Source organism: Pan troglodytes, chromosome 1, assembly GCF_028858775.2.
Source record: "Pan troglodytes isolate AG18354 chromosome 1, NHGRI_mPanTro3-v2.0_pri, whole genome shotgun sequence".
In the NCBI taxonomy this organism is placed as follows: Eukaryota; Metazoa; Chordata; class Mammalia; order Primates; family Hominidae; genus Pan; species Pan troglodytes.
The window spans coordinates 65,145,819-65,162,929 of NC_072398.2; the positions used below are offsets into that span (position 1 = coordinate 65,145,819).

A 17,111-nucleotide genomic window follows, 5' to 3' on the forward strand; every position below is an offset into this window, starting at 1 on the left:
AGCTGAATTAGAGCATAAAGTGCTGAAACTTGGTCAATCTGAAGAAAATAGATGGAAAAATGCATAAAGGTGTACATTTCCTGTTGCATGAGATGCCTGCCACAATCTGCCTGGACCGATCATAGTGGCCACTTTTCCTGGAAATATGGCAGGAAAGTAACACAGGGAACCTAGTTAGATCCCTTGTTTTTTTTTTTTTTATTTTGTTCAGCTTTGCCCTTTTATTTGACACCCTAAACTATTTCAAGGCATAGATTTTTATAAAATGTGCCTTTCCATGTTATATGTTGGTTTAGAATATCAGTAGCTTTGTTTTCTATTTGCATAACTCCAACTAAGGAGTATGGCTAGCAGCTGTTGAAGTTCTTATGACTCCCTTAGAGAATCTCATCAGTGTTTCCCAAAGTGTGACCTGGACACTCACATCAGAGTCCCCACGGATGATTAAGGGGACAACTCCCTCAGTCCCATCTCAGACCTGCTGAATTATGCTCTCTGAGGCTGGACCCAGGATCTGCATTTAAGAAGCCTCAAGGTGATTCTTAGACAGGATTGCCCCATAAAATACTGGATAGCCAGTTAAATTTGTCCCAAACATCACATGGGGCTTGGTTATACTAAAAAATTATCCATTATTTATCTGAAACTTAAATTTGACTGAGTGTTTTGTGTTTTTCACTTCCTAAATCTGTCAGCCCTATTCTTGGGTGCAGTAGAGTTTAGGAACCACTGCTTCAAATACCTCCAAGAACCCCAGTCCCATTCATAGACCACATGGACCAGGGAAACTAGTTGAGTAGTGAGAGTTCTTTATATATCCTGGATGCAAGTCCTTTATCAGATATGTAATTGTCAAATATTTTCTTTAACTTTATGCATTATTGATTGTCACAATTTCATGATGGTATACATTGAAGCAAAAGAGTTTTTCATTTTGATGAAATCCAATTTATTTTTTGTTCTTGTTGCTAGTAATTTTGGTGTCATACCTAAGAATCCATTGTCAATTTCAAAGCCATGAAGATTTACTTCATGAAATTTTCTTCTGAGAGTTCTACAGTTTTATCTATTACATTTAGGTATTTGATCTATGTTGAGTAAATTTTTGTATATGGCATGAGGCAGGGATCCATATTCATTCTTTTGCACATGGTTATCCATTTGTCCCTTCACCATTTGTTAAAAAGACTTTCGTTTCCCTCGTAGAATTGTCTTGGCACCATTGTAAAAAATCAGTTGCCCATAAATGTAAGGATTTATTTCTGAACTCTCTATTTTATTTGATTGATCTATATGTCTATCCTTATGCCAGTACTATACCGTCTTGATGACTGTAGCTTTGTATTTAAGAAGTATGAGTCCTTCAATTTTGTTATTCTTTTTCGAGTTTGTCTCAGCTATTCTGGGTCCCTTACTTTTTCCATATGAATTTTAGAATTAGCTTGTCAAGTTCCACAAATAAAGAAAACAGCAGCTGGGATTTTGATAGGAATTGCATTGAGTCTGTAGATCAACTGGGAGAATATTTCCGTGTTAACAATATGAAGTCTTCTGATTCATAATCATGGAATGTCTTTTTATTATTTAGATCTTCTTTAGTTCTTTGAATGATGTTTTGTCATTTTCAGTATACAAGTCTTGCATTTATTTTGTTAAATATACTCCTAAGTATTTTACTCTTTTGATGCTATGGTACATGGAACTATTTCCTTAGTTCTATTTTCAGATTATTCATTGCTAAATGAATAAGAATACAATTGATTTTTGTATATTGATCCTGTATCCTGCAACCTTGCTGAACCCTTTTTATCAGTTCTAATAGTACTTTTTCCTTTGTGTGTGTATATTCCTTAGGATCTTCTACATACAAGACCATGTCACATGCAAGTAGAGATAGTGTTATATGTTCCTTTCAAACCTGGATACCATTTATTTCTTCTTCATGTCCAACTACCCTTGCTGGATCATCAAGTACAATGTTGAATAGAACTGTTGAGTGCAGTTTCTTGATTTGTTCCTGATCTTAGAGGGAAAGGATTCAGTCTGTCACTGCTAAGTATGATGTTAATTGTGGGTTTTTCACAGATGGCCTTTACTGGGTTGAGGAAGGTCCCTTTTAGTCCTATTTTGTTGAGTATTTTTATCATAAAAGGGTATTGGATTTTGTCAAATGGTTTGTCCGTGTCTATTAAGATGAACATGTGACTTTTGCCTGTTAATATGGTACGTTACTTTGATTGGTTTTCACATGTTAAACCAAACTTGCAACCCTGGGATAATCCTGGGACCCATTTGGTCATGCTGTATAATTCCTTTTATAAATTGCTGGATTCTCTTGCTAGTATTTGCTTGAAGATTTCCACATCTATATTAATAAGTGATATTGGTCTGCAGTTTTCTTATAATGTTTTTGGTTTTGTATCAAAATAATATTGGCTTCATAAAATCAGCTGGGATGTGTTCCCTCCTCCTCTTTTTTTTTTTTTGGAAGTTTGTGAAAGATTCGTGTTAACAATTTTTAAACATTTGGCAGAAACCCCTAGTGAAGCCATCTGGTTCTAGGCTTTTCTTTATGGAAATTTTTTTTATTACTAATTAAACTTCTTTTCTTGTTATTTATTTACTTTCTATTTCTTCTTGAGTCAATTTTGGTAGTTTGTACCTTTCTATCAATTTGTCCATTTCATCTAGGTTATCTAATTTGTTGCCATACAATTGTTCATAGTATTATCATATAATCTTTTTTACTTTCATAAGGTCAGTAGGGGTGACCCCTCTTTCATTCTTGACTTTAATAGTTTGAGTTTACTTTTTTTTAATTCATCAGTTTAGGCAAATAATTGTCAATTTTGTTGATCTTTTCAGAGGACTGACTTTTGGTTTTGTTGATTTTTCTCTATTGTTTTTCTATTCTCTGGTACATTTATTTGTACTGTAACCTTTATTATTTTCTTCCTCCTGTTTGCTTTGGGTTTAATTTTCTCTTTATCTAGTTTCTTAAGATGGATGGGAGGATTATTATTTGAGATATTCTATTTTACTAGAGACCTTTGCAGCTGTAACTATATCTCCAAGTACTATGTTAAGTGTATCGCATAAGTTTTGGTATGCTCTGTTTTCATTCATCTCAAAATATTTTCTAATTTCCCTTGCAATTTCTTCTTTGACCCATTGTTTAGGAGTGTATTGTTTAATTCCACATTTCTGAATTTCCCAAGTTTCCTTTGGTTATTGATTTTTAATTTCAAACCATTGAGGTTGGAGAACATACCTTGTGTGATTTCAATCCTTTTAAGTATACTGACACTTAATTTATGACCTATATGGTCTTTATGGTCTAAAAAATGGTATTTCTTAGAGAATGTTCCATGAACACTTGAAAGTGTGTATTTGGCTATTGTTGGGTGGAATGTTCTATAGATGTCTACTAGGTCTGATTATTTTAAGATATTATTCAAGTCTTCTGTTTCCCTGTCTTCCTCCTGCCTAGTTCTATTATTGCAGGTGGGATATTGATGTCTTCCCCTATTATTGTTGAATTGTCTGTTTCTCCTTTCAATTCTTCCAGTTTCATGGTTCTGAGGTTCTGTTAGGTGCATATGTATTTATAATTGTTATGCCTTCCTGATGGATTGACCTTTTTTTTTGAGATGGAGTCTTGCCCTGTCACTCAGGCTGCAGTGCAATGGCACGATCTTGGCTCACTGCAAGCTCCAGCTCCCAGATTCACACCATTCTCCTGCCTCAGCCTCCCAAGTAGCTGGGACTACAGGCACCCACCACCATGCCCGGCTAATTTTTTGTATTTTTAGTAGAGATGGGGTTTCACCATGTTAGCCAGGATGGTCTTGATCTCCAGACCTTCTGATCTGCCCACCTCGGCCTCCCAAAGTCGTGGGATTACAGGCGTGAGCCACCACTCCCAGCCCAGATTAACCTTTTTATCATTAAAAAATGTCCTTCCTTGGCTCTAGCATGAATTTTGTCTGAGATTTGTTTTGCCCAATATTAGCATAGCTCTGCCAGCTCTCTTGTCATTGCTGATTATATGGTATATCTTTTTCTATTCTTTTACTTTCAACCTATTTTTGTCTTTTAATCTAAAGGCTGCCTCTTATAGATACCACATGGTTGTATTAATTTTTAAAACTTACTATGCCAAATTCTTCCTTCATTGCAGTGTTTTATTCATTTGCCTTCACTACATTTTTTTCCAGATCCTTAAGGTCAGCCAGAGGTGAGAGACTAGGGACTTCTCAAGTTTTTCCTGGGCGTGTGGACAGCCCTGAATATGCCTGGGGCCTTCTAGATTCTCAGGGATATTTTGGAGCAAATCAAACTCCCTATGGACCTCTTATTCCTTGGTTTTTCCTTTTAAGTTTTTTGGTGGGCTTCTTGTTAGCATCAGCTGATAATGCTTCTCAAACAACTGTAATGTTAAACAGTTGTTGCTCATGGGTTTTGACAAATGACCTGTAGATAGTGCTGTTCACAGAAAATGAACTCTGAGTCAGGTCAAATCAAGACAAGCTCTGAGAATGTAGCTTTTCAAGGAGCTACTAGACAGGTTGAATAGAGATTATTTTCTGGGGGCAGGTCTTTAAGGGAGTCTCAGTCCATTTTGTCCCTGCCAGTGGCTTCTGGGTTGGTGGGGTTTGCCGCTCTCTTAGTTGTGAGGCTACTGGTTTTCAAGGCTTTTGTAGGGCTGGGGTGAACAGGTTAGGATTAGGGCAGCTGTGAACTTCACAAAGCTCACTGTGTTAACAGAGATTCAGCAGTAGGTCTTGATCAAACACTCCTTGGATTATTGCAGTACTTTAACTAATTTCCATAGGAGTGTACTTATTAAATCTTGTCAAAAAACTGATGATGCTTAGAACTATGTTGGGCACTATGAGGGATACACAAAAATATGATACCCTTTTGTCTTCCCAGACCTCATACTACTAGTGTGACACATTCGCCTGGAGGAACTTGTAAGGAATAAAGGGAAGCCTCTCGGTCTTTGTCTGTGTGGGGGAGGGGTGTTTGCAGAACTAACTCTCTCTTTCTCTGGCCTTTGTGGTGGGGACCTTTGACTTGTTAATTTCCAGACGTGTTTTATGTGATGCAGGGCACTCAACACAAGCCAGCTGAAGGCACTGAATATTGAAATGCTGCCTGGCTATCGAGATCCCTATTCCTCCAGGCCTCTAACAAGGGGTGAAATCGGCTGCTTTCTCAGCCACTACTCAGTCTGGAAAGAGGTAAATAATGCTTTATTCAGATTGCAGTTTTATGATGAGGAGAAAGGAAAGCAGGCTATCGTAGGTGAGTTAGGGCCAGATGTAAAGTGAGCCCGCAACTGTTCTGGAAATGTGCATGAGAGCTGCTCCTGCCTTGTGTCTCCCTCTGACCCAAGACCAGCAACAAAGGGGCAAGGAGGAGTAGCTTTGGTGCCACTTGGGATGGTGACGGGGGAGACACCCATGTCCTATGTGCCACACTCTTATTAATACATTATCATCATTAGCAGGAATGCCTTCTATTATACCTATTATGACATCACTTATTAAGTGATTTTATACAAGAAATCACACAGAAGTCATGTGAGGTGGGTTGGGAAGGACAGACCACCTTTACCGAAGAAGAAATTATTAAGTAGCTTGACCCGGTAAGAAGTGGCAGAGCCAGAAGTGGAACCCCTGTCTTACAGATCAAGACATATCTGGAGCAGGTATTGGTGTGTGGGGTTCCTGATAAACAGTCAGTTTCCACAACCAAAAAGAAAGTCCCTGAAGAAAGGCCCCTTGAACACTTTCTCTTTTAATGATCCAGTCTATGCCTGCCTTTGTTTTCTTTAAACTTTAAGTGAAATGTGATAAATAGGTATAAAAATATATAGATCAAAAGATACAGCTCAGGGAAATTTCACAAACCGAACAACACACCCATGTTATTCAGTACACAGATCCAGAAGCAGGTAACCAGCATCCCACAAGCACGCCACCACCCTGTACTGCCTTCTGGTCATCAGTCCCCAAGGGCAGTCACCATCCTGACTTCTAAAGGCATTGAATAGCTTTACCTTTGTTTGTACTTTCCCTTATATGAATGGAGTCATGCAGTATGTGTACTCTCCTAACATGACATTTAGGAGATTCACCTATAACGTTGCATTTAATTGTGATCATATATCCTCACTGCTGTGAATATGCCAAGGTTTATTTATCTATTCTACTGTTGATGGCCATTTGCTTAGATTCCAGTTATGAATCTGTGCTACTAGACTCGTGACTTTTTAATACTTATTTATCTAATAAAAATTGGGTTTCAAACTTTTCATAGGGTGTCTTCCTACTGATGACTTTTGCAGGTAATTGATCGAGAGCTAGAGAAGACTCTTGTAATTGAAGACGATGTGCGTTTTGAGCATCAGTTTAAGAAGAAGCTGATGAAGCTGATGGATAACATTGACCAGGCTCAGCTGGACTGGGAACTGATGTGAGTGACAAGATGATCTTATGAGAGGGCTCTGAGAGGCACTCAGTCCTTTCCAATGCACAGAGAGCCCCACCTCCACAGCCAGTAGGAGATACAGCTTAAGCTTCCACTTATCTAGTTTTCTTTCCATAAATGTTCTCAGAAATAAAAATGGGTAGAGGTTAGCCACTGGATTTTGCATCCTTCTACTCTTCAGGGTGGGAAACTGTGGAAGATTGTCTGAGACCTGGAGTCGGCCTGCAGATCAGGGACCTTCAGACAGAACCAAGGTGTGGCACTGAGCACTTACTTAGGAGCACAGCAGAAATCCCACCCTCAATTAACGTGGCACATGGAGTGGGTGTGAAGCTGGAGAAGAGGCCATTTATTCAAGCTCTAAAGTCCTGTGTCATATTTAAGACTCAGCTCCCAGGACAGCAGGTTGCCTCTGCAGCTTCCGAGAAGGTGGGAGGTTAGAGGGTCAGCCAGGGAGCTCCTCTGTTGGGAAATGGGGCTGCACAAACATGAAGAACATGGACAACTAGATTTGGGGAAGGGTCTGAGGCTGATGCAGGAAAACCAGGCTCACCAAGGGAGTGCTGGCTCTGAGCTGACATTTAGTTAATGTTCTTTGTCTACTCTCTGGGAATTGAGTGGCTTCTACTTTTTTCTTCCCTTCCCTTTCATTTTTCCTTCCCTTCCCTTTCATTTTGCCTCTCCCTCTCTCCCTTCCTCTTTCCTTTTTCTTCTTCCTCCTCTGCCTCCTCCTTTCTCTCTCTCATTTTCTTTTTAAAACAAATGACACTTTCAATTTCTCTCCAATGAAGCAGAAAGTTCCCAAGCATTGTGTTTGCTCCCAGCTGTGTGTCAAAGGCAATTCATCAACTCTGAGCCTGCTTCTTTGGAGCAGCTGCAGCAGAGGAGCTGTCCCTGCTTCTCCCACCCGCAGGCGGTATTTAACTGTGGGCCCAGGTGGAATACTTGTTCCCTCAGAAAATGGGCCACTCTGAGCTCAGAAGAAACCTAGCAATGGCTCAACTAATGCGTCACTGTGTAATAAGACACCTATGCCCTGTCAGATTTCAGTCATGTGGTCATGTGGTTTGGTTTGGCATTCTGCACAGTCCCTTGAGATCACTGTTTCTTCCTATATCCTCCAGAAGTCGCTGCACTTCAGCCTTTCTCAATGGATGGCTCCGCAGCCTGTGGTTAAGGCCTCACAGGCCTGGAAGCTACTTGATGTCCACGTGACTTGTATAAAGGCAACTTCACTTAAGCCTCATAATCACAGAAGACTGAGCCCAGAGAATCTAAGGTTTACAGCTGGCATACGTTCCCGTTCACATGTAGTTCGGTGGGTGCATTTCTCAGGACAAAGTACCGACAGATGCAAGAAGGAAGAACAGTTGTCTTGATAAGGATACAGGAAAAAAATGTTTTCTAAATTTCACAGGTTGATCAAGTCAAAATATCCCCTTAAAATCTATTATATAGTCTTAAAGAACTGTAACAGTTTTAAATTGTACCTGTTATTTTCTAAAACAAAAAAGAAACAAATGTTACTTAAACCTAAAACATGAAAGGTAATAAGCTGTTCATGATTGCCACATTACATCTTTCCAGGAAAAGAAAATAATAAAAGGGAAGAAAAGAACAAGTGATTGGAATCATCGAGGGAGTGTTGTTCAATAGAAATATAATGCAAGCCACATATGTCATTTTCAGTTTTCTAGTAATCACATTAAAAAGGTAAAAATAGACTAAATTAGTTTTAATACATTTTATTTAACAAAAATATCCAAACAGTATCATCATTTTGGTATGTAATTAATATTTTAAAACCATTAATGACATAGTTTACCTTCTTTTTTTTTTGTACCAACTCTTCAAAATCTGGTATGTATTTTACACTTAGAACACCTCTCAATCCAGAAGCTAAATTTTCAGCTGTTTAAGTAAACTGGGCTGGGCGCAGTGGCTCACGCCTGTAATCCCAGCACTTTGGGAGGCCGAGGCGGGTGGATCACGAGGTCAGGAGATCGAGACCATCCTGGCTAACACGGTGAAACCCCATCTCTACTAAAAATACAAAAAATTAGCCGGGCATGGGGGCGGGCTCCTGTAGTCCCAGCTACTCAGGAGGCTGAGGCAGGAGACTGGCATGAACCCAGGAGGCGGAGCTTACAGTGAGCTCAGATTGCGCCACTGAACTCCAGCCTGGGCGACAGAGCAAGGCTCCATCTCAAAAAAAAAAAAAAAAGTAAACTGTCGTCCTACCAAAACAATGAACTTGTTTCATGGAAAAAATATATATATTTCACACAGTTTCAACATTTAAAATTAAATTAATTAAAGTTAGAGCATTAACTCAGCACCTCTATCACTCTAGTTCCTCTCCAGTGCTCGATAAGAGTCTCCCTTCCACTGGATGAGACACGAGAGAAGCTCAGACTCTGTAATCTGAAGAGAGAGTGGCTGGGGATATATGTTTGTTGTTCTCAGAAGAACTGAAGATTGAACATAGACTTGTTCTACAAATCCTGGGATGCTTTCACAAGGGGGAATCCCTTGAATGTTGAAAGAGATTGTTTTAGGGCAAAATAGAGGAAGTACTGCTTTACCTGGCAGGCAAGAAGGAGGCAACTCCTCAGGTTGCTCCAATCAAGCCCAAATCAATAGGTTCCGGACAAAAGTAATGGAGCACAGATCCATGGGTAGACTAGGGAAGATGGGAGTGGCCAAAGGTGCATCCTGTGTTGTAGAAGTTGTTCACAGAGGACGGAAGGTGCCTGGGGGGCCTTTCTCAGAGCAGCATGTCTGGGAGGAAGCCTGGCCACAGCTGGACGAGTGTGAGGCAGGAGAATGCCTGTCAGGAGCTGTCATTCATCCTCCCCAAAAGGAACCCCTTAGGGCCACTCTTGGGTTCCCAGAACCTTCACTGCAGACTGACTCTTTCCCCCAGCTTATTTGGTCCTGTGTTTCCCACCAGCACTCAGAGTGCTGTGCAGAAGGCATCCAAGGCTGACACTTTGGGGACCTGAAGACAGCAGCCTCAGGATTCTCCCATCTGGCCTTTTTTTGTGCCTTTCCAACCTCTGTAAACACAGCTGGAAGCCCCATCCCATCTTTAAGAAATGATCTGAAAGATCTTTTACGACATCTTACTTTCCGGCTTGAAAACCGTCCACTAGGCAGGAATAGTGGGGGTGTTGATAAATGGAGCTAGCAAAATGGCCCCAGTGATGGCCGATGGCAGTCATGACTGGCGATTGGATCCACTTTTGGATGTGATACATCATTTAATGACAGACAGAGTCAGTCCAGGATTTCAGAGGTATCTATGTAAACCAAAGCTGTGCTTCATCCTTATCGTGGCATAATAGTCAAGGTGGAATTTTTCTCCTCTGCTATTTCTGTACAGTTATATTGGTAGGAAGAGGATGCAAGTAAAGGAGCCAGAGAAAGCAGTGCCCAATGTGGCAAACCTGGTCGAAGCCGACTATTCCTACTGGACCCTGGGCTACGTCATCTCTCTGGAAGGAGCACAGAAGCTGGTTGGAGCCAATCCTTTTGGGAAGATGCTGCCAGTGGATGAGTTTCTGCCAATCATGTACAACAAGCATCCTGTGTGAGTCTCCCTGAACCGCCTGCCTTCCCTTGGGCACAGCCTCTTCATGAATTATGCTCTCCATTTCTGGTAGTACTTGATATTTTCTAAAGTTGTACTGCTTTCCTAAATGATCTTCTCATAATTATGATTAAGAGAGCCTAACTCAGGTGATTTATCCCTTTGTACAGATGGGAAGGTGAGGCAGAGATGGTGAGTGTCCTGCCCAGAGATTCTTGTAATATCCAGTTTGTAGTTGAACTGAATGTAATGTGCTTGGTCCCCTCCTTGTCTTTGCTCTTCTTATTTCCATAACCTCATACACCTCAAGGTGAAGGCCATCTTCCTAAGCACCTCAAAATTTCCAGTTCCTTTGGCTCAGGTCATTGGGTACTGTTGGCTAAGCAGAGATACCCATTTTTGCATAGCTCACAATCTGGTCAGGAACCCAGACTCATGAACAGATCATCATGATATATTGTGATTCCTGCAATCACAGGGGTGTGTAAGAGGTTCAGGGAGTGTGGACCTGCTACCTGAGCATGATGTCCATGGAAGAAGGGCAGTGTGATGCTCGGGGCTCCCATAGCCCAGGAGCTTACCCTGACCTAGCGCTTATCAAAAGGTGTGGCAATTAATGATTTACCTGTCAATCTCCCCAATAAACTATAAACCCTTTGGGGCAGTAACAGTCTTATGCCTCTGTGTCCTTAGAGCCTAGTCCAAATGCTACACATAACAGCAGCTCCTAAATCATTAATGAATGATTCCTAAATTCATTAATGGAGCAGCATTCGTTCTAACCTTGGCCCCTTCTCTCAGTTGCTGGGTGATCTCGTCACTAGATGGTCTCATTTTAGCTGTTGAGATTTCCTATGCTGCCACCAGTTCATTTTGTCTCTTGTCCTCAGTAAAAATGGAGTTGTGTGCCCTCTTGTATATAACATGTCAGAGACTGACTTTATCTCTGTGTCCTAGCAGAAACATGGAGGTCAAACCATTATCCCCTAAACAAAAGGGAAATTACTACATTCAGATGTCACCTCATGTACTCTGCACAGGAGCCCTGAGAGGGAGGCCAAGTCATCCGTCTCCTTTACACCTGTTGGAACCAGAGTGGTGAGCAGGGAGCTAGAGCACAAAGCCAAGCCTGCGTGCCTCTAAGCCTCCACGTGCCACATGCCCCATCACTGCTGTCCAGATGTGAGGTGTCTCATTTATTAATCCCAAAGCAGGGCATTTTTTGTGAAGTGATCGTATTTATTTATCATTATGGTCTAACAGGGCTTACTTTTTAACTTTTGGAGTCAGACCTGAAATTCATCTTTTAAACTAGTCTATTCAAATACGTCAGAAATGTCCTGATCTTTTTGCTTGGGAGCTTGTCTTTGGAAAGCTTTTAAAGAAATATTTGTGTTTGTAGGCTAAAGTTTTTCACAAATGACACAATTGAAATAATGAAATGAACTCATGAGGTAACCAGGAGGACTCCTTCACTCTTTGTCCCTGTTCCATAAGTCTCCTTTCCGCCCCCTCATGTGTCCGGCCACCTTCTTGTTTTCAGAGCCGAGTACAAGGAGTATTATGAATCCAGGGACCTGAAAGCCTTCTCTGCAGAACCCTTGCTCATCTACCCTACGCACTACACAGGCCAGCCGGGGTACCTGAGTGACACGGAGACCTCCACCATCTGGGACAATGAGACAGTGGCCACCGACTGGGATAGGACACATGCCTGGAAGTCCCGGAAGCAAAGTCGCATCTACAGCAATGCCAAGAACACAGAGGCCCTGCCACCGCCAACCTCCCTGGACACTGTGCCTTCAAGGGATGAGCTATGAAGGCTCCCTGGGAGTGTGGCCCACATCAGTTCAACATCCTCTGGTTTTTCTAAAGGGCTATTCATCTGTTTGCTCCAGTTTTCTGTTTTGTTTTGTTTTGTTCTTAGTGGTCACAGTCATCTAACCAAAGTGATCTAGTGTGATAGATCGAAATTAACATATTTTTGACCATGGAAGGAAATAAGGAAATTCAACCCAAATTTCCCAAGACGGCTGAAAGACAGGTTTTCTGGAAACTGTTAAGATAAACTGTAATCCAGACACCTAATTCTTCAGTTCACTACTCATGTGATACTGATTCCCACATTAAGGTTGAACAACATGGCTCAGAGTCTTGTTCAAGAGAAAGTGATCACCGAGCTGTCACATCAGCAAATACATAGTCAAGGCAGCCAGGCCAACTAGACCACACTTATTGGTCTAGTTTGTCCGTTTTATATGACATTGAAAACTTGTGTGTGCAACTTTTGGGGGACAGGAATCAATCACTTAAAATCATATTTATTTGGCTTTTTATTTAAAGGATTCTGTCACAAGTCTTATTGAAAAGTAGATTTAAAAAAAAAAAATCTTAGTCCCTGTTATCCAGTAGGGGTGGGTATTTGGGTCCGACTGAGACTTGGCCTGTGACCATCATGGCAGTTGGAGCTCTCATATAGAGGTGACCAGTTTGCCATGTGGATATAATTTAGTAGATATTTGACAGTTTGTGTAGGTATTTGAGGGAAAAAACTCAATGTTTGGCTTTTTTATTATGGCCACTCGAGTCAGGATGCTCTATTTATAAAGATAAATGTAATATATAAAGGGTGAGGACTGGCTGTGCATCCTGCCCTGTCCCGGGTTTGCGCGCTGCTACAGAGCTTCACGCTCTCCGCTCCACCCCTTAGCCTGGGAACCCACCGCGGGTGTGAGTTCTGTGAGTCACTGCTAAGAGACAGAGCACATTTTCAGGCCAGCAACTATCCTTGCCAGGGTTTTTTCATTATATTTTGAATTATTTATTTTACAAAATGGGCGAAGATATTGTCTTTAGGATAAGGCAGAGAAACAGATGTTGCAGACTTCCACGGCACCCGGGGGAGTGGTGGGTGTGGACACATTGGTTCGGCAATCTGATTCTCCTGAATTTCCCAGCCAGGTTCTTGTGGGGAGGCCTGTGGATGGGGGATTTGAACTATCTGGAAACAAATGATTCTCTATCTCAGGTGAGAAACCTGGTCAGAAACAAAGGGCTGGTCAACTGATTTAGGCCAGCAACCAGGGAAGCTCTTAGAATCCCAGGCGGACACCCTTTCTCAAAAGATATCCCCTAAGAGTCCTTTCTGCTTTCTTCACAGATTGATTTTATGTAAAATGCAGAGTTGGACTACACGATTTCTTCCCACTCCACAATCTGTCATCCTAGTATAGATCATGGTGGTTTCCCTCAAGTTTATGTTCTCATGCCCTCAATCTGTAAATTTTTGTCTCCAGAAAAACCCTCCCAGGCATCCCATACCAGCACCGTTCCTCATCACTGTCCATGTACCATGCAGCCATATGGGGGGCCCTGCACACCCCAAACCCTGAGCTTCACACTTAAACTCATGGGGAGGGCCCTTCAGAGCAGAGTCCACAGGCAGGTGGTGCTACATACACAAGCTTAGTGTATGAGTGTAAGATACACTTTAAGCCAGACACCTAATTCTTCAGTTCACTGCCCATGTGATACTGATTGCCACATTAAGGTTGAACAGCATGGCTCAGAGTCTAGAGAAAGTGATCACCAAGCTGTCTCATCACCAAATAGGTAGTCAAGGCAGCCTCACCTCCCCAGGTGAGGGGCGGGTCCCCACTTTAGGACAAGAGGCAGCTTGCCTTCCACCAGACGCCAGCCTCGGCCTTCCTTCCTGACTCACTGTGGGTACCCTTCTACACTGACCAGCAAGCTAGGCCGCTGGAGGAAAGGGAACTCACCCAACTCTAAATTGTGCCGCTTAGACTTAGCTGTCAGTGTGACTTCCTTTCCCACCCACCCCCAGAAAAACAGAAAGAGCATCTGGGGAGCGAGTGAAAATTCCTTAGGTGATTCCTAAGATTTCCTTGGGTATCTGGTTTTTGTTATCATATTTGAGTGTGTGCATGTGTGCATGACTTTAATGATTTTTTTAACGGGGTGGGAGGTGGCTGGGGTGCTGGGGTCGAAGGAAGTTTGGGTTGATTTTTGTGGTGTTTTGTTTAATAGAGAATTTTTTTTTTTCCTGTTCCCCTGTCAGCTGGTCTGACAGATTTAAGAACTCTCATTCTTAAAAGACTTTGGACTTAAATTCTAGCATTTTAGACTAGGACTGTTCTACTGTGAAGAAAGTTCTGTCTCCTTTAGCCCGGTTTGTTTCTCCCTGCTCAGGTCTAGAATCCCAAGCAGTGTTCTTTTCTGGTGAACATTGTGAGCCGCAGATGTGACTTCTTTTTTAAAGTCATCTCTTCAGCAATCCAGAGGTTCCTTGACCTCATTATTTGTCCTATCTCTCCCTTATAGTCCTAAGCCAAGACATTTGACCTTTGACATTTGACCTTTGCGGTGTCATGTGAGGGCGTCAGTATAGAGGCCTTTGCATCTGGGCCTGGCACCCGCTCTCTGCCTCTGGAGGCTAAACCCTGTCTGGATTTCTCTTGGGATCTAACGTGGGATCTTCTGGAAAGACAACCGTGACATCAGCAGTGCTGGTGCTGCTGTGTGTGGACCGAACACCTGCACTTTGCAGAGGACACGCTGCATGGGCCCCGCTTGCGGTTCATTCAGGCCTGCTGCAGGAGCTCTGAGAACAAGAAAGAGCGGACACCCGTTCCCCTGCATCATCTGTCTTGCGTGCTATTTCAGGGTGGGGAAGTGATAAACTATTTGCCTTCTGGAGCTCTTTGTGAAAAATTAAAAAAAAACTTAGCTCAAAGATATGATTGTCAATTGCTTCCGCAGGCACTGATCAATGGCCAACGCTGCAGAGATTACCAGGTCTGCCCTTGACCAAGGATGTCAGGGTCAGGGGGAACCATCACTGCTGTGTGATCCCCATGGCAAATGAGGGGAGGGTGGTTGCTGCCCTTACTGTGCAGTGAGGGTTGTTTTAAACTGATGGGTACTGTTATGTAAGCTGAAAAGGATTCCAAGGTACAGAAAGATGGAAGAGAGCCCCCACTGGGAGAGAGTGGAGGTGTCCATCTTGCATTTTGTGCTACAGGTCAGCCTATCCATTCATCAAAAGATACTGAGATACTGTGATATCAGTCCAAGGCCAAAGAGCTTTTTCCTGGGGAAAAATAACAGCAGCAACAAAAAGAAAATCCTTGTTGATCTCAGTGACTGCTTGAATTTTTAGATCAAGCTTACCCCTAATCTCAAAAACCAGGCTGTGAACACTGCCTTGCTGCAGGCTTTGTGCTGGGCACTGAGATGCTCAGAGAAGTAGGTAAGGTCCCTACTGCTGTATGGGGCCCACAGTCCAACGGAGGAGCAACATAAAGCAGGTGGCTGCCAAACAGGATGGCTTTATTTCAGAGATGAACAAAATGGGCAGAGGAGGACTGTCAGGGCAGCTCTGCTGAGAAGGTGACATTTGGGTTGGGTTTTGGAGGATGAATTGGAGTTCAGAAGAGGGAGGAGGGCTGGGCACAGTGGGTGGAGATGCTGTCCAGGCATTGCCTGGCAGGACTATGAAAGGGCCAAAGTGGGATTCATGGGAACTCAGTAGGGCAGAAGAGTTAGGCATGTGTTGGGGTTGATAACAAACAAGACTGAGACACAATCATGCTGGCAAGGCAAGTTGGCTGCCTCCCTCTCAGGGCTGTCTCATCATAAGCACAGAGCCCAGCATTTCTGGGAGAATTCTAAGTTTGGTTACCATCTTGACAGATAATACAGAGGCTTCCAGTAAAATGTTGATGTCCAAAACAAGAAATATTCCCACTCAGCTACAAATTTGGGAATCTTATGGTTTTTCCCTTATGATTGGAGCAAATCCCTCCCGCTAGTAACTATAAAATAAAGATGCGTCTTCCCAGGAGGCTTTCTATAACGTGCTTTTCAGACATTCTTGCCAACTAAACAGAGGAAAGAAATGATCCAGAAGTGATCTCCCTGACAGAAGTTAATTCACTAAGGAGTTAAATAATGACAAAGTAAAGTTAAAATGAGGCTGGCTATATGAGAAGAAAATAGCATGTAAGGGGTGACACGTTCTGAAAACTAAGAGCAGACAGCTTTGGAAATGTCACGCCCACATGATGTTTTGTGGTGATGTTTATTATTTCAGGGGAACCGGCTGTCTTTCAATTAAATGCAGCTGAGGGAGGAAGGCCAGCAGGAGAGGAGGGGCATATGAGGGGCTTCCCTGTGAGCCCGCGGCCCTAAGTCAGTGTAGGGCAACTGAGACAAGAACCAAAGTATGGACAATGTCCTTTTGTACCTGCTTGGAGAAGAGAGAAGTAATGATGGTAGATTTTAGTACATTATATTACAAAAGATTACGTGAAAAATGGTGCTCCCTCTTATCCCAGGGACAGAGCAAGAGGAGTTTAGGTGAGCTTTCAGGAAGAATTCATTGACAGAATTGTCAGACACTGAACGGGGCTCCAAGGTAAGTGGTGGAATGGCTCCATTAAACTTTGTTGTTGGGCAGAAGAGTGGCTTCCTTTCTGCTCTGTGAATTACTGAAATGCCCTAGTATTTTGCTTCCACCCATGGATGTGCTAATATGTGAGCTGATCTTTGTTCAGTAGCCTCTGTGACACCAGCTGTGTTGCTTCCAATCCAAAGCCATCCATCCTCCCATCTGCCCTCAAAAGAGTGGAAAGAATGAAGAATCGTCTCTGAGGATTGCCTTCTCTTTATTTTTAATTTATGGAGTTTGTTTTTATGCCCCTCCCTGTAGTTCTCCAGCCTGGCTTCTCTGGAACAGGTGCTTTAGTAAACTTACCATGTCTAAGCAATCCTAGGGCCCACAGAGCACTAGCTCTGCCCCCATGGACCTGGCAAGGCTTTGATGGGGGTTTCCTATTCCACGGGTGAATTTGATTTTCAAAGTGGAGTGGGCAGCTCTCTCTCTCTCTGTTCTTAGATGCTTGGAAATTAATCAGCGACAGTTTCTTCTCCCAAAAGGAAATGAGAAGTTTGGAACAGACCCCCAGACAGGTGTTGAGTTATCCAGGCATTTTGATGGTGT

The 17,111-nt window shown here is 42.5% G+C and overlaps 1 protein-coding gene across 4 annotated transcripts in view; it reads left to right on the plus strand.

Moving 5' to 3' along the window:
- Window positions 1-14,845, plus strand: part of COLGALT2 (collagen beta(1-O)galactosyltransferase 2) — a 115,473-nt gene extending 100,628 nt beyond the window's left edge. For all 4 annotated transcript variants that reach the window (XM_063810626.1, XM_524994.8, XM_009439480.5 and 1 more), the window contains exons 9-12: window positions 5,114-5,246; window positions 6,356-6,483; window positions 9,884-10,090; window positions 11,634-14,845. In XM_063810626.1, the coding sequence (XP_063666696.1) occupies window positions 5,114-5,246; window positions 6,356-6,483; window positions 9,884-10,090; window positions 11,634-11,910 (745 nt within the window). In that variant the 3' untranslated portion in view covers window positions 11,911-14,845. The remainder of the gene's footprint in view (window positions 1-5,113; window positions 5,247-6,355; window positions 6,484-9,883; window positions 10,091-11,633) is intronic.
- The last annotated feature ends 2,266 nt before the right edge of the window (window positions 14,846-17,111 follow it).